At 39.2% G+C, this 23,437-nt stretch overlaps 1 protein-coding gene across 1 annotated transcript in view; it reads left to right on the top strand.

Annotated features, from left to right (window-relative positions):
- GFRA1 (GDNF family receptor alpha 1) overlaps positions 1-23,437 on the top strand; it is a 129,233-nt gene that overhangs the window by 105,290 nt on the left and 506 nt on the right. Inside the window, exons 7-9 of the mRNA XM_019007146.2 lie at positions 780-958; positions 22,558-22,614; positions 23,322-23,432. Coding sequence (XP_018862691.2) covers positions 780-958; positions 22,558-22,614; positions 23,322-23,432 — 347 coding nt within the window. The remainder of the gene's footprint in view (positions 1-779; positions 959-22,557; positions 22,615-23,321; positions 23,433-23,437) is intronic.

The following is a 23,437-nucleotide window of genomic DNA, read 5'->3' as shown; positions in this document are numbered from 1 at the left end:
AGAAAATGACATGTAAATTATTTTATAAGGCAAGGAATGCCACTGAGAAGAAGTGTTAATAACTTCCACATATTAGTCCCCAGTGAAATTGTTTGATTTCTTGTACAAAGAATTTGAAATAAGAAATCCCCAAATCCTTGTTCAATCCCCAGAGACCTGATTAAGAACTGTTTTTCTATTTGTTTATAAAAAACTCCAACCAATTTACTCTTGCTATAAACACACTCTTTAATCCTGTGAAACTGTGATAAGCTTTTTAACTTTTATATTCCAAACTTTTAGTTTAACCATGTTTCCCTCACCCAATTATGCAGATTTTGATTGCAAATGGTAAGGAAAAGATTGCCTTAGTTAAACTATTTTGTAGTTATAGGCATATTAGTTTTACTACAACAAGCTGTAGAAATAAATATTTATCCTGTTCTCTGTTTTTAGTTTGCTCTGTAACTTCACCTTCCTGAATTAGGAGATGACATTCAAACTGTATTTTAAATCTTGAAAGTAAATTTTTGAGTCTTTTGGATGGTAACAAATATGATTATGGTAAGTCCTAAAGCTTCTGTCAAGAATTACTGGAAACATTACAAAGAAGAGGCTGCACCAAATGATTATGTGACCCCAGATTTTCAGTTCATCTTTCTGATAGTTTTAAAATTGAGTTTCTATAAATACGCATTTTAAATGTGATAATAATAATAATGGCAATAAAAAACAACTCAGTTCTGCTTTTTGCCTTTTTTTTTTAGAAATAGAAAATTGCCTGTAATTTATTTTCACAGAAAATGCAATTCAGGCCTTCGGAAATGGCACTGATGTGAACGTCTGGCAGCCAATTCTACCAGTACAGACCACTACAGCCACAACTACAACAGCTTCCAGACTTAAAAACACAGGGTCAGAGACCACCAACAACGAAATACCCTCCCACAATGATTCACCAGCATGTGCAAACCTGCAGGTAAGAGAGTTTTGTACTTCTTGTTCTGCATAAATGAAAGTTTTTCACAGATACCTGTCCAGTGGTCTCCCACTGCCTAAGTGCCTGCATAAATTGGAATATCTGTTTATTCCCATGCTGTGGTTAGAAACTGCCTGTGTTGTGAGCTAACAGACACTCACTTTAAATCAGAAACTTGCATATCTCAAAGTGGACTTTATTGCCTCGCTGGCTCAGAAGGAGGGGATGGTATTTAATTTCTTATCACAGGTTTGAATACGAATGTGGCACTCTCCAAATCCTGCCAGGATATGTCAGATTAAATTAATCCCTTGAGTACTCCTAATTCAGAGGGAACTCTTAATGTGAGCTAGCATATCCTGCTGCCTTCTTTCTCATGTTATTGGCATTAAACTCAAGAAGGTTTTTTGGCTGGGTAGGTCTGCGTATCAGAGGATGTGTGGTGCTATGAGCTGCGTGTTGAAGAAGCTGGACACAGATAAAACTATTTTGAATTAGTCACCCTCCTGAACTGAGGTCGAGGTCATGATGTAATTCTGGCCAATGGCTGTAGTGATTTTCTGTGACACTTAAATTAGGCTATTGATAATGGATCATTGATTCTGGATTTAAGGGCTCACCACTTGATGAAGACAGTTCTTGCAGCTCTTTGAATGACTTGGGCAGCAGACAATGGCAGAATCAAGGCAGGAAAAAGGTAGCAGGAAGTGTAAAATGAAAACATCCTTAGGCCAGATTAGAATCAGGCTATAAAAATTTCTGGTGGTTTAAATGCAAAATTAGGTCAGGCAGGGATAGATCAGCTTGTCCTGTTTATTTTTGTCTTTACAGAAGAAAAATTGCTATGTGACACAAATCTAAGTGTCCAAGCTTTAAGGTCTCAGCTGATATTAAGATAAATTTCTCAGGATTTCACTGTTAAAGCATTGATTTTTCACTTCCCTGTAAAAAAAATCATTTTTTTTTCTTAACATTAAATAGTTCCATATGCACTGAACCAGAAATATTTTATTTCTGAGAAATATGTTTTGCTTCTTGATTTTTCTTGCACCGCTCTCTCTCTCTCCTTCATCCTTTTCCAGTTCCTGTATTTATTTTGCATTGGAAAATTGTATCTGCATCAACATAAAAGACATTACAGAGTCACAAAATATAGGGGGGTTAATGATAGATGGTGCTGAGTTTAGATCCTTCTGTTTTAATTCTGTTTTTCACATCTGTGCATTCATTATTATTTGAGCTTTGTAAGTTATTGATAAGAGAGATAGTTGGAGGCATATATTGCTATTTGCAATAGTCATTTAACCAAATAGAACATGCTGAAAGAAACACAGCCTTTTAAACCTTGGAAACTTGGAATATCTTGCATTTAGAACAAGACCTTGATGGGATGTTATTGAGTCACTTCATGTTATATTAAAAAGTTGCGTTATGGGAGAGATCACATTTTCCTTCAGTGTTTGTACAGCCCCCTGTAGAGTAAGGCCTCCAGATGCTACTAAAGTACACATAATAAATAAAGAACTGAAGAAATGGCAAATGATCACAAATCCCATTGGATTCACTTCAATTTGCAAATGTTCCTTAAGCCTGAATAGATGTTCCTGTGGTTTGAAAATGACTTAAATTCTCCCCCGTCCTTCCTTGTGTTACTGTGGCATTTTGAAGTCACATCCCACATGAGTTTTATCAGCTCTGGTTTAAAGCTCTGCTGTGACTTCACGTGTACCCCCCGATGTACTTGGCACAAGAAGTAAAGATCTGTAGGGAAAATAGGTTCCTTTACATGAATGATTTCTGCTGTTTGGTAGAAACTATTGTAGATAAAGTCTGCACTAAAAGGTCACCAAAGTTATGTGAACCAAGCAGTTTTATTCCTGTGAAGTACAATATTCTGTGCCTACCACTTCCTTCTGTCAGAACTGAAGCACGGAGAACAAAGCTCTAATATTTTAATGCATTTTTCAAAAAGTAACTTACAGAACAGAGCCAAAACAAGCCCACAGTTTTTTAAAAAGAAACCTATGTTTTTTGGACAGTATGGTGCCACTTTGCATGTGAGATTTAAACCCTAATGCAAATTTTATAAAAGAGCTGGTATTCATATTGCACTTGGAGAAGGGTATTCATTCCAAGCCTCTCCTCCCATGAAAATATGCCTTTGTAGTATTTTCAAAACATGAACTAGTGCAGCCAAAAGCTTTTTTAAATGCTTAACAGCTGAGCTGAAAGGTTTCTAAAAGGCAGTATAGCCTGAATGCTGTGAAAAGTCAAATTACAAGCATCAGTCTCAGCACAAAAAGACAATGGCAGAGAGGGGCTAAGGAAGTGGTCATTGAGATGCAGCAGGGCTGCATATTCTAGTTAGTGGGTTTAAAAATACTGTGAAGGAAGAAGGAGCAGGAAGTGATTGATTAGTATAAATTGCCATTGAAATAAATACAGCAAGGGAAGAAAGAGCAGGAAGTGATTGATTAGTATAATACAGCCACAGAAATGTGCAAATACCATCCTCCTGGGGCTGTAAAACAGGGAGCACCAACCCAGTCTGCCAGGAGCACCACTGGCTGAGAAATTTTTGATACATTTCTTTCTGCCTTGTTCAGAATGGTCATATGAAGAGCAGGTTTTGTCTCTGTGCCATGTTCTCCTGCACAAGCAAACCTGGGAATGGGAAAGGCGGTGAATGCTTAAAGAAAATATGTGATACTCTTTGTTTACCTATACTCAGTATTTATTTCAAAAACATGTTGAAGATTTGGACTTTAAAATAATGTTTATTTTAGTGATGCTGTTTAGAAGTTGTTCTTTATTTGAACTTCTCATTGCTATGAGAATCCTATTATGGGGTATTTTCTTATTTCAGATTGATTCAGCAGAATGTTTATTTCTGATATCTGCTTACTTTATGTTTGCTTATGCACAGATTGTGTAAAATACTCTTTTTTTCTGTCCCCAAATTAAATCAGCATTCTATCTTTGCCAGGAAGATGCTCAGTTTTGTCAAGAATCCTCTAAACTCTTTTTACCAACCTGACTTCTAACAGAATTTGCTAAACGCAGTTAATAGTAGTTAGGTTTATACAAATTGCTAAATTTAAGTGTACTTGAAGTGTTTGACATCTTGCAAAGGATTCTCAACACCACATAAAAATAACATGAAATATTGTGAACAAAAAGGGAGATGAATCCCAACAGCATGTTCCTTATAAAGGCAGATTTTATTAAGTAATTGCCAACCCTATCTTTTTTTTCCTGGTAGCTTAACTCTAATGTTTTCTATTTAACTGACATACATGTTAATCTTTCATTTTCAGTCATTACTTGCATTCAGTATGCCAGTCAAAAATGGTTCTGGTCTTCCAGTCTCATGTTCTGCCTGAACCATCATGTTGGATTATTTGAAAGGGACAAAAGAATGAGTTTGGATGTGTACTCACACCATATATTCTTCAAAAAAAGGCTGCCTTTGCGTTTAGGAGAGATGGACAGACCTGAAAAATGATAATGAAATGAACTTCGAGTGATAGATTAGACCAGTTGTTCCTGGGCCATCGCAGAGATAAATAAAAAACTGACTTTCACACTGGATTGTCTGTAATATCTTAAAGGATGTTTTGCAAAAAAACCAAAAATTGTGGCAGTCAAGACGGTTAAGGACATTTAAGCAAATTCATGCATCAAAGTCTTGCTAGCTAGCTCTATAGTTTGTTTTCCCATATTTCTTATGTCTTGCTCTTGCTCTGGATGTTCAGGATGCAAAGAGAAATTAAGGTTTTTGTGCTTTTGAAGAATGTAGCAATGGACAGATATAATGGAGATACATGGCCCTTGGGACTGAAGACAAGTCCAGTATTAAGTGTCGTGCTTGCAGCAGCAAAATTTAAAAACTATGAGGTAGAAATTGAAAATACCAAACATTTTGTGGGGAACACAGGAGAAGAGAAATCTGGATACTTAAATATGTCAGTTATTTCTATTTGCATGTAAGATTAGTGAGTGTTTATAGCAGATGTGGGTCATAATTCAAGCTCCTCTTCCACAAATTCACGTAATACTTGTGATTTTAAAAAGTATTGGTGAATCCTAGGAGAAAAACAGGAGAGAGGGCTCACAGTACTCTGAGGAGAGCAGGAGTTAAATGTGACTCAGACTGAAAATGACTCTGCTTTTGCCACATAGATCTGTCTGTGCAGACCTTCAGCCCTGTGCAGGGAGCTGCTAAACTGGTGGTTTAAGTACCCTCTGTAATTGCTTAATGTTGCTTCCCAGGTGCTAAATATCATTATTGGAAAGCATTATGTAGATGTTTGGAGAGGGCTGAAAGCTCCAGAGTAGCATGCTGAGGATCAGGACACAGCAGGTGTGGATCTCCAGGGGCTGGTAATTGAGTGGTGGGTGAGCATAAGCAGGAAGCACAGGCAGTGTGGGTGAGGGAATGGCACAACTGCTGAGATGGATGTAGAGACAAAGCTTGTTTTATGCACTGAGCACCAATATTAACTCAGCCATACACCTGGCACCCTCTTTCCCCCGTCCCTTCACACGGCCCATGAACTTCTTCTTTTTGTGATAAACAACACTGATTTTTCAAATGTCCTGCCTGCTCCATCCCTTGGAAAAGTCCTGCTTGGACCTCTTCCTCTGGGCATTGTAACTACACAGAAAGACACAGTCTGAGGAAAAAGATGGACAACAATATAAGACTCTCAATGCTGTACCAGAACCAAAAGAAAAGAGTTCAAAAAAAAGACTTAATGTTTTCTATGAAAAGATTTCAATCTACCTCCTGTACTTCCAGGATTAGCTGACATAATGGGGTCAGCCTGCTGGTACAAGTGATTTAGAGACCACCTATTGGCAGCTTTTCTGCTAAAAAAGCAATGTCTTTAATTTGCTTCAGTGGCAATTCCCTTGTACCTAAAGAAGTCTTGAGTGCTTTGTGTATACAGATTAAGATCTGATGGCCAGGGCTAACTTAAAGTTTCCTCTTTAATCTTATACTTCTAATTTGGGGAGCACTGAAATTCTGCTTTTCCCCAACAGATACTGCTTTGTCCATTGATTTCATTGACACTGGTTTCAGTGAGGTTAATCCTTGTTCTCTTCAGCACCATGCTGGAGTGGGTCCTCAAAAAGTGTGGATGTAGAATTCCCTGAGACTGCAGTCATTTACTGCAAGATCCAGAGGAGCTGAGGGGACTGTAATGGAGACATGTTGGTGTTTTCAGTCTGTGTGGAAATCCTGGTGTTCTTGGGCAGGAAGGCAGCCCCAGGACAAGGCTTGCTGTGCAAACAGTGGATCCCAGTGCCATGGGCAGGTTTGCAGGGAGCCTACACACGTGTATGGTCACACAGGTGCTCCCACTCGGAGCCACGCTGAGCTTTTCGCCATCTTCGCCAAAGAATTTCAGGACCACACAAGATAGGTTGTTTTCAGGTTTGGTGAGATCCTGCTGAAGTTGAAGATGTGATTCATACAGCTGATGAATTTCTAAGTACAAGGAGTTCTGTGCCTCCCTTTTGAGCAGAGAGGAGCAGTGTGAGGATGGAGCCAAGGATCAAACCCAATAGCTCAGACACACCATATCACTGTCAGTGTTGCTATGAGACATCAGCCATCAGTAGTCAGGAAAAAATTGTTCTCATTTACCAGGCTTAGTTGAACATCAGGCCCCCTTACAAGATCAGTCATGATTTGTGGAGTGAAATACTGGCTAACACTTTAACACAGGAAAGTCATCACATCTCTGTTGCTATCACCAGTGCTCAACACTCAGTCTCTTTGGTGTGGAGATCTCTGTGTAAGACTGGACCTTGTATTTAACATCAATACTCTGATTTTTAATGTTTGAAGTTGGGTGTAATAAACTCCTGTTCCTGAAAGACAGTGACATAGTTTATGTTGCATATTATAGTTTAAATTGTGGTTTTTTGATTAGCATGCTTTTCATGAGACCAAAATACTGTGCATGTATACTGCTGAAGAGCATAGTATTTCAGAATTATTTCATCAATGATAAAATATTTTATTGTTCATTTAAAAAAAATAATTTAATAGTCTGAGCATCTTTAGTGTATTATAATAATACAGCACTTTATAGCAGACTGTAAAATTCCAGACTACAGTTTTAGGAATTGTGCAATTTTGTTTTATAGTTTAATAATTGTTCAATTGAAAATGAGTATGAGGTTACTAAAAACCAATTTAATGACTTAGGAAAATACATCTTTATGAAAATGCGCTACACACTTTTACACAAAATTGAAATTTCTGTGGACAGATTACAGGTTTTATCCTCAGAAAGAATTTTACAAATTGTTGCTACTAAAAGCAGATTTGCATTTGCAGTGTTCCCCTAAGCCACAGTTGTTTCTATGTTTCACATGAGTATCCTCTTATAAGAATACCACAGAAATACAAAGTGCTAGGATAAACCAGAATCAGAAAATTGGATCACATCAGATAAGCCAAATCAAACTATTCATAGCCCTTGTTATTACTTTATGTGATTCTTCATCATATTGAAGGTATTCCTAATGTCAGCCAACTCTAGTTCTCAATCAAATACCTAGTCCATCATGTATTTCCCTTTTAAAACAGATAGCACACTATAGTCTGCAAAAAACAGCCATAAAAAGGAGTACAGTATTATAAATTAATTTTAAGGCATAACTACTACCAATAAAAATTCTAGGTCATTGCATTGTGATGGTACATGTTTAATCATATTGTCTTTGGAAGGAGGGTTCAGAATATATTGTGCCTTTATGGGACCTGACAAAGTGTTTTGTTTAAGACATATTGTTTGCTATTAGCAAATATTAGGTTTCAGTTATGGCTCTGCTCCCATCTGTACTTGCTGGAGTGAAAGAAGCTCTGGTTATGCCAGCAGGCTGACCCTGTTACCAAGCAAAAGTAGGCAAAAGTGATTGTGCCACCAGGTTTCTAATGGAACAGAAATTAAGAGCAGAAACCTTGAAATCTTGAATATTTTTAATTTTTTTAACCAGGGATAGCTTTCAAGGAGTCCTTATTATACACCAAAATCCCATCATACTAATTATTCCAGAAACTCATAGTGAAAAGGTGCTCTTGGCCTTAAAAACCCAACTAATTGCTGTTAACTTGAGTGCAGCTATCACCTTATAGTCTCTATTTGTTCTGAAAACCACATAGTGTATTTGAGTGCTTCAGAAACAATAAATACTTTTCTCTTATAAACTGTGTTAATGTACTAGGTTATCCTCAAAAAAAATATATCCACAGAGATTCATGAGGGAAACCAAAGTGAAAGACTGGTGCTACATCACATAATGAATACAGTTGTCAATAAAGAGATGTTTCTTGCTAAGGTATGAAAATAGCTCAGCAGTTGCCAGAATAGATCAAAATTTAACAAACAAAATCTTTATCAGTTCCGCCATTTTTGCAAAGAATTGTTCTTTCCTAGGTGAGCTGAAGGATTCTATAATTGAAATGTACTTTTAAACACTTTTATTGAAGTGGTATTGACAATTTTGTTTTGTAGTATGATGGCTTAGGACAAATGACAATGTGAAGGCTCAATAATTCTGGAAAGTGGAGCATTTTAGTCAGAAATGCATAGAGTTTTATGAATTACCTGCCTTCTCTGTCTTGGAGGGGGATGGTGCACAGGGGGTGAGAGTTTCAGGGAGCAGGGCAGCAATTTGTTGTGCAAGCTCCTCCTCGTTCCCTGGAGGGGAAGGCTCACTAACAGAGAGGGACCCTGATGAGTTGTGCACAGTCCTGGTGCAGGATCAAGGGGTTTGCCTTTTCTCTGGTGATGTTCCCTGAAATCCCCAGAGGTGGGAGAAATGTTCCTGGATCCTGGAATAGGGGTATGGGGCTGCCTGCCCCAGCATCTTTTCAGGAAAGTGTTGTTCCCTGAGATTTCTGGCTCCTTGGGTAAATGAGTGGGTAGAGGAGAGCTCACAGATGGGAACTGCATTCACATGTGCTATAACTTTCTCATTTACTCATTTTTTTTCAAGAGCCACCCTTGCAGACACTACTGAACACTATCTTAATGATCAGCATGTTGTTTCCATAGATGAGCTGTCTATTTCTTAGAGCACAGCAAACCTGTGTTCTTTTTTGGGACAAGTGGTTGATCTTATTTTGTCTACTCCTAGAGAAAAGTGTCAGAGTTCATGGTCTTATGCTCACTGGCATATCTACACCTGAAACATCTGAAACCTCACCTCCAGTTAGCCATTAGTCTTCATTCCATCCTTTTCCTGTCTGTTTTTGTTTGGTTGGTTTGGTTTGTTGTTTTTCCTTTTTGTGTGGCGTTTCTTTGTTTTCTTTCCTTTTGATTTGGGTTGCTTTGTCCTTTCTCCTCGCATCCATTCTGTAATGTTTGGACACTCAACTGCCTCATAGACTTAATCTGCTATGAAACTTATTTATATTATTTTTCTGTATTTCTTCTTGTGATTTAATGGCTAAATGCAGATTCAGGGTGAAAACCACCAAAATCTGCACCAGACTGAGCTGGAAGGATGTTGAGCCTGTGTGGTCCTGGGGTAGTCTCCATGCCATCACTGGCTGGGCTGCCCCAGGAGGCACAGTGGAGAAGGGCAGAGGGGGTTGTGGCCATGCTGAGGTGCAACTGAGAGTGCACTAAGTCTGCATTTTGATTTGGGTAAAATGTCTGAAACAACCATGTTTCCCTATCCTTGATTAAGGAGGATACATTGCCTTCGTCTGCCAACAGCAAACCCAAGTACCTGAAGGTGTGTTCATGCATATAAAGTCATTTGATTTTAAAGAGGCAATCACACCACCTAATCAAATTCTGCTTTTGTTTATACACTTGTAAAAAGGGAATAACTCCACAGTTGTGTATATTGGAATTATCCTTAAGTGTACATTGTAATTATCCATTACCCCTTACATGTATGCACACCATTATTTGATATTTGTGTGTAACCCAGAGACTTAACATTCTAAAAAAAAAAACTGCCCAAACTCTCAGTTGCCATGTGGCAGATATGATCAAAATCATTTCAGGAATAAAGAAGACATTTTAGGAATAGTTTATTCTGTGTTACCACCACCATATGAAATATAAAAAAGCCCAGTGGAAGTCAGAATGCAATAATAAGTAATCATCCTAACCCATACATTGCTGATGAGGCAGCATAGCTGCACAAATAGTACAATGTTGAAGAGCTAAAATTTGGAACCCTTTCCATACCATTCATTAATTTTTCAAGTAATCAAACCAAGTTTATAAGACAGAAAATGAAACACAATCTTTTAACCAAATTGGCTAGACTCTTAATAATAAAATAATGTTAACAAAACAGCTGAAGAAAAATTTTTGCTCTGCTTTTACCATGTCTGCTCATTTTACTTACAGTCTTCACTGTACATTAGTAATCAAATATTTGGAATAAATCACACCCTTTATATCCTACTTTTTATCCCCATGACTCCTAATCAGCTGTGTTACCTGAATAATAAATCTTTATGTGGCCTCAAACCATCTACTCCTGTAATATTTTTCAATTTGCTGTTGAGTTCCAGAACATGAGACACTGTCACCCATTTCTGTTCCTTGCCATCAAAATCAATAGGAGTTCAAAATGTTTATTTTAGTCAGTACTTTGGAGGAGAGCCTGACTATTTCACACCAAATCCTGTTCCCAATCAGTGAACTTGCCCTAATAATCCCACCTCAGGTTAGGCCCTCCTGCATGTTTAAGTCTTTTTATGAGTCACAGGTAAACAGACTGAAGTCCATAACATAAAATATTTTTCTTAGGTTCACTCAGCATGTTTCGTAAAGAATTATAGAATTATCCTCCCTCATGTCTTTCTTAAAACAGAATTAGGTATTCAGGCAGTAATTTATTAAATACTGCATTACATGGTGCTATAGTTTTCCAGACTGACGTTTTCAGAAGCCTCAAGAAACCTCTGATTCAAGGCAAGTTATACATTACCACATGACCCTAAACATTTGGATGTTCTGAATTCATCCTCAGATTTGAAATGTGTCCATTTGAATCTTTTATGTGCATGGTAGGTAAGACAGGTACCAGGCAGGCTCTAAAAGCTACCTGCAGCCCTAAGTACCTAATTTTTGCAGAGAGTTGGATAAATGGGCATATAAATCAGATGTGCACAGATGAAAGCAAAGCAGTTGCAAGAATCTGTGGAAACCCATTCCTAAATTTGTGCCTGCACAAATGTAAAAAAAAGATGGTTTGATCAGAGCTGTTCTGATGAGCAGTGTTCAGTGTGGTTTTTACAAAAGCTTAGCTTCTGTAGGAAAAGTAGTGCATTGACAGTTGTATCTTGGTTGGTCTGTAGTGATTTCTGTGTTGGAGGGCTGTTCTGCACACCTCAGTCACATACCCACTGCAATTGTCTGGTTCTCAGGGGGAATTCAGGGGTCTGTTCCTGCAGGGACCTGGCTGCTTGTGTACAGCTTCAGAATCCAAATGCAAATTCAGTAGAAAATAATTATCCCTTTTTTTCATAGTGGTTTTGGACTTTGAGAAATTCTTGCAACTGTGTGCAGAATCCTGCTCTCATCAAGAGTTCACCCAGCCCCTGTTAATTTTGATTAAGATTTCCTGATTATTCCTAAGGACTCAGTCATGGGTGCAGAGAAGAAATTCAGATTGTTATAGGCAAAACTAAACAGGTTTAGATAAAAAACATGCTCTGTCTATACCCAGAGAGCAGCTTAATGAGAATACTTAGGAATAATTAATTAGGCAGAGGCTTTTCACCTTCAGGCTGGTGGCTGATGTTATATTTAGTATCAGTGCAGCTCTTTGGTAAGTGCCCTCAGAGAGAGAGAGAGAGAGAGCTCTGCTCTCTGGGAGCTGAGCTGGGTCCATGTCCCAGGGACAGCCCTGAAATGCCAGTGGTGCTGGCTTATGTCCCTGGAACAGGACTCTGGTGTTCCATGGACGTTTGAAGAGAGCAACTGGCAAAGCTTCAGCTCCACATAATCGCCATGCCAGCGAGACACATCTGCTCATATGTGCTCTGCAGGTCCTCGTTCATCATCTGCTGCCCTTTGTTCTGTGCAGGGCCTGCTGGAGTGCAGTTCCATTCATCTGAGCACAGCATCTCAGCAGTGGGATGTCTCCTGCAGCCACTGAACGGCAGCAGCACAGTGAAATCACAAATCCCTTCTAAGGATGCTGCTCTCAGACACTAGAGAGGCTTAGCCTGTGTTGGCCACTGAACAAGGCATCTCTTAAGCCCATTTAATTCACTTCTGACTGGGACAGCTCAGTAGTGCAGTATCAGCACTGGTGTCCATAGACAATAGCATACATTAATATACAGTAGGTACCGTCTCCATCACACCCATCCCTCGTTTCTAGCCATGCTGTCATCCTTGTGACTTCCCACCCTCTGATCTGTAGGCAGGACTAACACAAGAAGCCAGATTGCTGCTATGGTTGGCACACACACAGTTGTATTTTCTTTTTAATGCTTCCTGTCTAGATACTTAATGGCAATGTTTTGACAATGGAACTTGCTAGGAAGACAAAGCTGATGCTAGTGAGGGATTAGATGCATCTGAGTAGGTGGATCACAAAAAACACTCCTCACTTGGTCTGTTTTCTACTTGCTTCAGCTCAGTCCAGAACTATTAATAAAACCATTATGCAGTCAGGGAAATATTTGCTGCCAACCATCATCAATCAAGATTCTCTTCAGATAGAGCTCCTAAGATGCTTTTCTAGGAAAAACCTTATAATCTCTCTCTTGAGTTCCACCAAAGGATGTTAAAATAGGTAGCACAAGGCACCTTCAAGAGTTTTCTTGCAGGGTTTGCAGTAGAATTGGAAAAATCTGGAGGACTGTCACTATTAACAGAACAGCTCAACTCACAGAAAGGGAAGTTCAGGGCATAGGAAAGCATCCTGTGTGCTTTGCAACATTATAAACCCTTACCCCATTAATCCCTCAGTCTCTGATGAAGTGCACTGCCTGAGGTGCAAATTAGTGCCACTTTTGTGCATTGAACCTGTCCTCTGAAGAGAAGAAGTGCTTCAGAACCACCTCTTCATTTCAAAACTACTACAGAATAGTTGTCAGTATTGACCTGAGCTAGATTAAACAAGCTACATTGGAATTTAAGTCTGTATGTCCCATTAATAATTCCCTGAACTATGGAGTCTACCACAATATGATTCTTCAAAAAGTAGGCAAACTACTCAGCTTCTAAACCTACTTCCAGTTGAGTATGGAAACATTTCAAAATACACCCAAAGTGATGTTGATCTGCATTACTGACATTATTAGCATTCATCTGTTTTTATTTTCCAGCTTATTAAGTGTAAGCATAATTTTGAGCCTTCTGTCCTTCTGTGAAGAACTTGTGGGATGAAACAAAGAAGGATTATATCCTATGAATACAATTTTACATAATACAGTAATTATTTGCATAATCTGGTCATTATAGGCACAGTTTTGTTTTAGTAGGGTTATAATTGTTAGACATCTAACATTCATAGTACTTTTTTGTGTCTAAGAAATTGTTTCAGTCATGGGAAAAAATTCTCCATTCTTCTTCTCATATTTCAGGCCATATATGCAGGTGATATTAGGAAGTTGCTGTTGATTTCCAGTTGGTACTGCCTGGCAAGTGGAAAAATTCCCATTGGTGTGCTGAGATGGGGGCAGTAAAAATAAGGCACCTTTCAAATAATGTCATGATTCTGCAGAGATTTCTTACAAGAGTTTCTGGGCTTTTTGGAATAGCTTCATTAATTACAGTGTGGCTGTTTGTGAGAGCATCATTCATGTGTAAATCAGGGATATGAGGGAGGCCACTCTAATGCCATCCATTAAAGTATGGTCCACTGTAGGATAGCCCATTAAAGAGAATTACTGTCAGGGCTTCACTGATAGCATTTCTGAGAAGGGGTGATTTTTCTCTCCTTCACTCACTTCAGCAAGGGGAGAATGAATGTTGGATGCTACATCAAAGTCTCTCACAAGTATTGAGTTTTAAGATCCATTTTGCAGGGGCCTTTTAATAACATTTAGGAAGCTGACAGGACAAACCAAGGTCTAGCTTAGCTAATGGAGGTCTGTGGATGAGACCAATTGGATTTTTTTTTTCCAGTCATGACTTAAATGTGTTGAAAAATATGCTTGTCTTAGAAAATAAAATGCCAATAATCCAAATTGTGTGATACCAATTCACTTTATTTTTAGAAATTATAATGCCATCAGAATTTATTAAGTGGGTAGTAGTGAATTTGAACACCTTTTTCCAGACTTCTAAATGCTTTTATTCTAATGAAAATAAAACTAGCTTGTCATAGACATTGCTAGCAACTGTATTTAAAGTTGAAGTTGTCTTACATTTCATATTAAAAAAGATCCAAAACATTAATTAGTTGGGTGAAAATTTTCATGTTATGTGTGTGGTTCTAGCTGAATTTTTGAGGAATAGCTGCCTATCAAAGCCACAATACACCATAACCTGGGTTGTTTTTTTTTATTAAGATACCTTGCTAGATTTGATTCCACTGTCTGAAGGAGTTTTCTGTATTTTTATTCTAAATGGTATTGTCAGTGCTAGAAAAGGACTGAGACAAGTACTGCAGCAAGTTCACTGCAATTGCAGCCCTGCTAGTTCTGAGGATGCATCTGTGCACCTGCAAAATTCAGCTACAGGATAAGAGAAGGGAGTGAATGCTTTAATTTTTTATTTCAGTGGCGCTTCTGGAGAGCAGATTGTGCCAAAAATGCAAAATTCACTAATTAATCCAAATCACAGCTGTTAAAAAGTGGATTATTTTAAAAGAAAAGAACTACCCTCTGAATCATGCCATGATTTAGTGGGACTTGGGTACACCACCACACAACTGTGGAAATTAATACATTGGGCTTGAAGTCTGCAAACTGAACAGAGGCAAGGAGAGCAAGACTGTGGGGTGGGTGCTCAGCTAATTGGTCTCCTTTCTCTTTCTGTGCAAGGTAACTTCACTGCTACTTTATTGTAGCCTTTGCTTTTGCCTCTCTGTAACTGCAGGAAGAGTCACTTTTTACCAGAAGTGTTTTCACCCTTTTAAGGCTTTCTGTGTTTTATTCCTCTGTGTAACCATGCTGGTACTCACAATGCACACACGTGCATACGTGTATTGGTAATAGAAAGTCCTGAACATTTTTAGGCCCTTAACAAAAAGCAGATGTTCATGGTCATTCCTTTGCCTTCCCTTTTAAAATTCATGAGTGAGCGCAGTGCTCAGAAAACCAGCAGTAATACCGGTTGCTCAAGGTTGGCTTGGCACCAGGGGAAGCTTCCTGTCGTGCTCAGCGCTCAGGGCCCTGTGCAGACTGGTGTTCAAGCAAGCTTGCCTGATCTTCCCTTCCAGCTGCAGAGGCACAGAGCAGCACCCCTGGTCCTGCTGCCGGAGCACAGAGGCAGCGCCTGACCTGGTTTGCTCCATCCCCTGCACCTCCCAGAGCTCCGAACAGGGAGTCTCACGAGGCCGAGCGATGCGCTGAGCATCCCTGCCCTCCTGCAGCTCTGCTTCTGCCTGTGGAGGCTCCCTGGTCCTGCCTGCTGTCCTGGAGAGTGGCTGCAGTGAGGAGACTCCAGCCAGGAGCAGGCCCAGGGAATTCTGCCTGCCCTGCAGCACCCGCTGCCCAGCACACCTGGCAGTGCTGGAGAAGCCTCGTAGGTGTGGTGCCCCTTTCCGAGGCTCCTCAGCACAGGGCACGGTGCTGTTGTGGCTGAGCTGCTGTGTTCCCACAGTACCGTGGCTGACAGCTGCTCTGGGGTGTTCCCACCACACTCCAGTGCACCACAGCCCAATCCAGGAGGCAGCAACGTCACCTGCTCCAAAATGAACAGCATCATTCATGTGCTCGGACACGTGAGGCCACACACGCCAGCCTGGAGGAGTGTTGTGGGATCTTTAGTGGCTCAATTACTTACCTTTCCTCAAAATTAAAAGCTGAGTTTGTCTTTTAACTGGGATTGCAATGGCTTTGTGTTCCTGCTGTGTTTCTTCAGGTGCTGCTCAGTGTGCAGCAGCCAGATGCCACCTGTGCCTGCTGTCTGTCCATGGCTCTGGGTTGATCTCTGTGGTGAATCACTTGGGAAATGCATTTTAATAATAAAATCCAAAACAACTCCATTTTGGATTACATGGGTGTTTAGTTTTATAACTAGAGAAAAAACCCCAACAACCTAGGCAGCCCAGGATGTTGAGATATTAACCTAATAAAACTTATTCAGTCTCTGCTTTTTAGTATTCTGTTTCCTCCTCTGCCCCTCTTAATGCAAAAATATTTGCTTGTGGCAAATCCATAAAAAGACCATATTAGGAGAATTGCATAATATCCCCTAAAAATAGGAAGGAAAAATCTGGGACTATAGAAATTCATTTTACTCAGCTAAATGAATGACTGAACACAAAAACAAAATCGTTAGCAAGTTACTGTACTGCCTTGAAAGGTAAGTCAGCTCAGTTGTCTTGGCTGGGTGTCATATTTTGTGCTGTGCTCACTGGGAAACTAATTGCTTGGAATAAATATTTGAAGATCTCTGTGTCTGGTCCTTGTAAGCTGTTTGATCAGTTTGGTGTTTCTGATAGGATCTGTTTTTTATAAAACCTTTAAGATTGCTGTTAGGCAATTTTTGTGCCATGTTATCCTGGCCATATAAGTGCAGTGGGAGATGGAGCTTAATGAGGTCTCATGTTTATTAACATGAGGATCTGGGAATGGTCCAGCAATAATTAATATAATATAGGTCATCTTCCCTTCCTTCCACACTCTTCAGCTCATTTTGGGAGGATTACTTTCAGTTCTTACCCCTTCAGTCAGATTTTCTAACAATTTGCAAATCAAAGAACTTGAAGGGAGTTTTCCCTCTATCCATATCAGACTTTATCAGTGCTTCTGCCCATTTCTTAGATTTCTGAAGTGCTGTGTGCTGCAATCTATGTGTGTTTCCATCTGCATCCATCAGTAGCCCCAAGTGTCTTCAGTGTCTGTTAGACCAGAGCTGATTTGATTCATTGTTCCTCTGCAGTGTGGGAAGGAGATGCTGTTCCCAGCCCACCTGGCTCCATCTGCCCATCCATGGGCAGTGCTCCCTCCTTGGTGCTCCTCCAGAGCTGGAAAGCCAGCTTTAGTACAAAGACCTACCTTTGTTCCAGCCTCTCTTCCACAGGATTCCTATAGACCTTCTTTTTCCTGGCCAGAAAACAAACTTTCCTGCTTTAAGGTTGCTCTGTGTTTATTGTTTCTCATGCTTAAGTCCTCAAATCCAGCAAGAATTTATTAATGTTGAGGGATAAGGGGAATGCTGCAAAAAAAAAGACCCCTGTGTATGTTTTCCCAGTACATACTTGGGCACAAAGGGATGCTTGGTTTACTTTATTTAATGTCTCAGCTGAAAATCTTGTGATTTGCATCTTTCTGTGCTGGGTGTTATCTGTGTAGCTCTGGAGCATAGTGCCAGTAATGTCTTCATGATGCTTGTTTCTAGAAGGTACTTTCTTCTCTCCACAAAGTGTCATGACAGAACTGTAGTGCTTTTATGCAGAGTGACGACTGATCATTTCATGCCCCGAGCTAGTATCTTGTGGGTTGATTCAGCAGAGAGGGGAAAAAAAAACCAAAACAAAGCAGGAAAAAGATCTGGCTGCTTTGTTATAGGACAGTGCAGAGCTGCTTGTTTTTATAGCTTAAATAGCTGTGCACTCTGGCTGGATGGTGTGGGTTTCAGAATTACCCTGTGCTGAATTGAATCCTTATTTCAATGGCCTGTGTCTGTGACCCACACTTTTCTATCTTCCCTGTTGAAAGTAATTATACTCCAGTGTGGCATAGTACTCCTGTGCTAATAAGAAAATACTATTGTCAGTTGTGATAGATTAAGCCCACTTATTGAGCACAGAAGAGTTAAACTGATTGCATTTTTGCAGTCTGTATATTTCTGTGCTTATTGTTTGTGTCCTGCTGTTGGGGAAAGCAGGTTAGTTGCATAGTAAATCTCTCTAATCAACACAGGAGAAGAACAAAAAGAACAAACACCCTCATTTGTTATAGCTACTTTAGAAGTGTGGTCATTTGAAGGATGCATTCTGGGAGATTGGTCTGTCTTCTTCAGAAAGGCTTGTTAATATGGGCATAACTAACCAGGATCTCAGGAGAGGACAAGGGCTCACTCATTAAAATCAGCTGTATAAACAGCTTACCTAGCAGATATCCATCCTAATGATGCTTCTGTTGCCTCTCTCTGTCCAAGCAATATGTTCCATAAAGCTCAAAAAGCCCAAAGTGTGTAGCTAAAGAAGGGGGCTGGGTGCTCACTCTGTTCCTGTTTGCATTCAGAGCCAATGCATTCAGCTCCCTTTACATCCTTCTTCCCTTCCCTCCCTCACATTAAAGCTCACCTCCATTTGGAGACATCCCCAGTCAGAACTTTTCCTTGCTCTGAATAACAGAAACTGATGCTGTAGTGAACATATAAAAATAGTGCTTGGTGACAAGCCCTAGGTGTGTGTACTGACCCTGGTGAGACACTGCTGCAGTGGTTAATGCATTTATTAAACAAGCTGTGCTGTGATTTGCAAAAGCTGGATGCATAATTGCAGGATTGCATTTTTGGGCATAAATTCAAGGCTGTAGTGCCTGTTGAGGATGGATCCAGAGGGATTTGGGGGATGGAAAGCAGGGATTTATTTTAGGAGAATCTTATGATAATTATCAGGTGCAGGGCAAGAGGAGACTAAGTAGGGGCATAGAGTTGAACTCATGTAGGATGCATTGGGATCAGAAGGAAACATGGAGATCCACAGAGTGTTCTGAAGGAGAAACATCTCCATAAGGAATAGTCCTTTCTCTTTTCAGAAAACCATTAGCTGATTGAACTCTCTTTCTAGGAAAGAAAGAAGTAAAATTTTGCTTCTCATAATGAGAATTTTTTTCTGGACTTGCTTGTTGGTTGCTCTACCAGCCCCTGACCAAGTCCAGTATTTTAGATACAATATTGAAAGCTAAGGGTTTTGAGACCAAACCAAGGCTTGTATGTGACTTACAGACATGATACTGAAGCTCATCAGGAGGTGCTTAAATACAATTATCTCTAGATATCATCTACTGCTTGGGCTACTACAGTGAGAAGATTCTCTGGGAAAGGAAGTATTCATTTTTAGGAAACATAAAAGCTTGATTGAGGTCAGGCCTGTTGGCTGTATGGACACAACTTTTTCAGAGCAGCTCATGTTAATTAATTGCAGTTCCCTGCAAAGCTGGAGTGTCAGCCCATCTTATGTAACTTTGTTTTATAGACTGAGATATGTCACAGCTTAGTGTGTCGTTAAGGAAGTCACTAGAAAATGCTATTTTTCCTCAGCAGAAAACAACTCATATGTCTTAGTTAGCCACTTTAAGATGATTTTCCTTCACTGTTTTTTAAAATTATTATTTTTATCAGCTCAGCCCTGCTTGTTTCTTTAATTAATGATGGAATCCCCATAGATCTTTTTGTCACCAGATAAACAGCTTTATATTAAAATATTAAAAGAATACAGACAATTTAGCCATTTGTGTGTGCTCTTTTACTCCTGTGGAGTTAGGGATTTCTAGAACATTTGAAACCACTTTCTTGCCTGCTTGGTAGGCAAGCCAGATACCTGAGATGGGATTGGCAGCGAATCTTGGGCATCATGCATAATGAACAACTCTCAATTCCCAAATTAACTGGTGGTGCAGCTTTTCCAGGATTGTCTGCAGCTGTACATGATGGACACTCCTTTCTCTTGTTTAAATTTTTAGGGTAATGGAAAATATTATAAAGTAAATATCTGAAAGCAGAGGGTAGCCTCTTTAATTCAAATTAATGTCTCCCAGGCTGGGTCTATTTCCACCAGAGTTATCAGCATAACCTCCAAAATGATTTTTTATTTATTTTTTTTTAGTCTCTGATAAGGTGTTCACTCACTGTAGCACAAAGAAAGAGTTCTGCTAGGTGTAGAGCTGTTTCTGCCCAAGACAGGGCAGGAAGAATTTTCCCCTTTGGTGGTAAGTGAAGAACATTCACTAAAACACTCTCTTCAACCTGTAGGTTTTGGGTTTTTATGCCATTATTTGTGATTTAGTGATGCACTGTTGTATTCTAGCAGTACAGCCTATGCCAGTATTTTCATTACAACCCATTCTCACAGGTTTATAACTCAACACTAAAAATGTACTCTTCCAATTTGAAACTTGGCATATAATGTCTCATCTCACCCTCAAAATGACAGTTTTTTCTTTCCCTTTGCCTTCCTCCCAATAAAAGGTTGCATTTTTGTTGTATTTTAAAATAGAAGATACTGTCCTTTCTGTTTTGATAAGGGAAAAGCCTGCCTGATTATTTAAATTGCTTTTCAGAGAGAGGAGGACATTATAACAGAGGATGCACGTGAATAAGTGTTGATGTTACAATGTCTACAATAAGTATATGGATGCAGAGAAGTATCACCTTCCAAATGAAAACCACAAAATGCTTATCAAAATGATTGAAAAGGGTTTTTTTATGTTAATTTTTTTTCTAGCTGTCGATTTTACCCTTAAAATAGTGTTCTCAAAGGTAAATATGTTTTAGCTGCTGCAGTCTATTGTTTTCAGGTTGAAGTAAAGGAAGAATTTATTGCATATAGGCAAAATAATGATGTTTTTCTCTTTACTCATTTGATAAACACAGTACAAAAGGCATATAAATTCTGACTTTGGTGTTGAGACCAGCTACCAGTAGGCCTGTCATTAGCACAGTGCTATCAATCCTCAGCAGGTGTAAGCAGCAAAGCACAGTGTTTCAAATAAACAAACACCTGTGGGAATAGGGAAGTTAGCAATAAGTGACAAACTAAGAAATAAGAGGCTTGTATGATCCTTACAGCCTCCACTGCCAGGATCTGAACCTCTGATCCACAGGCTTTATCCGAAGCCTCACATTCCAATTCAAGGTAGTGTATGGATGTTGTGGACATAAGAAAATCAGGATTTAAATCTAGTTTCTCCTTCTTTATTTGTCTCCTTGGAACAAGCCATTTAGGAGTTGAAAGCTACCCAGCTGCCTTTAAAAGAAGTTTCCTATCCACTATGAACATAGCCAGAAGGCTTCACTGTGGTGCTTCTTTTTCTTTTAAATTTACTTCTAGGCATTTCTTTTTTCAATTAGACAGTTAAATTTGTGCTTACCACTTTAATTGTAATAATTAGTAGAAAGGGTTGTAGGAAGGAAATTTTACAGAGGGTGTTTATTAATAAATGGAGCTATTATTTTGTCATATATATGAAAACTACAACATATATTCAGTACGTATTCATACTATAGCTAAGCTGTCTTTCTCTTAAATTCCAGCTGTTTCACTTTTTCAGTTGTCTGTTCTTCTATCATTAAAAGCAGAGAATATGTTTCCAAATAAGAAGTTCAGTTCCTTCATTTGAATTCTGAAATCAGTAATTAGGTCAAAGACTATTTTGTATCCGTTGGCAGAACCAGTGGCTCTCAGATATGAAATAAAATAGCTGTATGTAGAGCTGAATTTTTGAGGGCATAAAATCAGACTGCTCAGCACTTTCTCACATCAGCTTTAGTCCATCACTGCCTAAACCAGTGAGATTCTGCAGTAAAATGAATGCAGCACTGTGAGATTCAGATCTTCATTTTTTGCAGGAGATAAGTTGCAGGTCCAGCAAAACTTGCAGGTGGGAGCAGCAGATGTGCCCAGTGCAGTCAGTAGTTTTGTAAACCCAAGTCTTCTCTTAATGATTTACTTTAGCACAGTTATCTCCTATAAAAGGGTGCTTGGTTTGTTTCTGGAATATGCAAACAAAGAACTGATAGTGAGAATCACTGAAGTGCTCAAGTCAGCCACAGCATTTTTTATTGAGAGCACCTTCCACACCATGGGGGTTAGTGCTGCTCTTGTAGAAAAGCAGAAAACACCCAGTTGACTTGAGGAATGGCAATATTAAACACCTCTTGCTGCTGGACAGAGTGCAGGCTGCTGTTTCCATTTTGGATGGTGTCACCTGAAGTGCTGCTTGCTTGAGTCAGTGTCCTTTTTGCAGCATTGTAGAAGAGATTCTCTGGCAGCCATGAAATACATTAAAATAATATCTATATTATTATCATAATAGTTGAGAAAGTTGCAAGAATCATTAAGGATGAAATACTCCTGTGTTGTATATTTTCCTAAAACTGAGGTATATAACAGATTATTCGCTGATATGCAGTGGTATTATGGTAATTATTAACTGTCATATTTAATTTCTTCTCATGAGCATCCAGCACCATTTTTAAGGGGCCATGGAAGATAACATGTTCTCTGCAGCTGATGGCACTCATCACTGTAATTACTAAGTACCCTTAGTTGACAGTTTGAAATTTTGCTGTAAATTCAAATGAAAATGTGCATGTTATTGGAAAACATGCGTTACATTTGGAGTTTATTTGTTAATCATGTGCAAATCTCTGTCACAATTATAGGATTATGACAAGTGATGCAAATTTATCTAAGTGCTTTGTGCTGCTGGAAATGTAAATTGTACAGGGAATAAAATTTATATTTGTTCATAGGCACAGAAGAAACGAAAATCCAACGAATCTGTAGATACAGAGCTCTGTCTTAATGAGGTAAGTGTGGATCTTGGATATTCCACAGCACAGGTGCCTCCCCATAAGAAATGATGTTCCAAGTCTGTCAAGATTATCATGGGCTACCTCACACTTTTCTTGTCAGTTTTGTTATGTTTGGATATCATAATGCATTAAAGAATGATCTCACTTAAAAGTTCAGAGCTGGGCTCCAAGTGTCCACCACTGATTTTATACTTCAGTACCTGTATGGTACATGTTTAGGCAGATCCCATGGTAAACAACATTGCACCTAGCAAGGATACTTATTCATTGATCTGCACCCATGGATTAAATCTAATTTATTGTTATCCAGAAATAACTTGCCAAACAAACTTGTTCTGTTGACTGTCCAGAAGGTGCAGTTTCTCTGGGGGTTCTGCTTTTGCTGTGACAAAACAAACTGGCATGATAAACACAGAGCTATAAAAACAATGCCAGACTTTTACACATGGAAGCATTTCTAAAAAAATTTTAATACTCTTCTCTATTTTAGTGTGCAGTACTGGTATTAACTAATTTCAAAATCTTGTCATTGCGACGTCTGTTTTAATGCCTTTTTCATAATTCAATTTATGAGATTGATGTATAGGTATCAGTGGAGGGTGGGACATGGACAAACAAAAGATGAATTTCGTGATGTAGGCTTAAATGCTCTGCAGAGGAAATGTTGTGATGGTGACCAAGGAAGGTGTTGTGTCTTGCAGAACGCTCTCGGGAAGGACAACACAGCGGGAGTCTCCACCAGTCACATATCCGCGGAGAATTCCCTGGCTCTTCCTACCAGCTTCTATCTAAGCACACAGCTCACCCTGATGGCACT

This window comes from Parus major, chromosome 6, assembly GCF_001522545.3.
Source record: "Parus major isolate Abel chromosome 6, Parus_major1.1, whole genome shotgun sequence".
Classification (NCBI taxonomy): domain Eukaryota; kingdom Metazoa; phylum Chordata; class Aves; order Passeriformes; family Paridae; genus Parus; species Parus major.
Note: the sequence above shows the minus strand (reverse complement) of the source record. Positions and strands in the feature narration are given on the sequence as shown.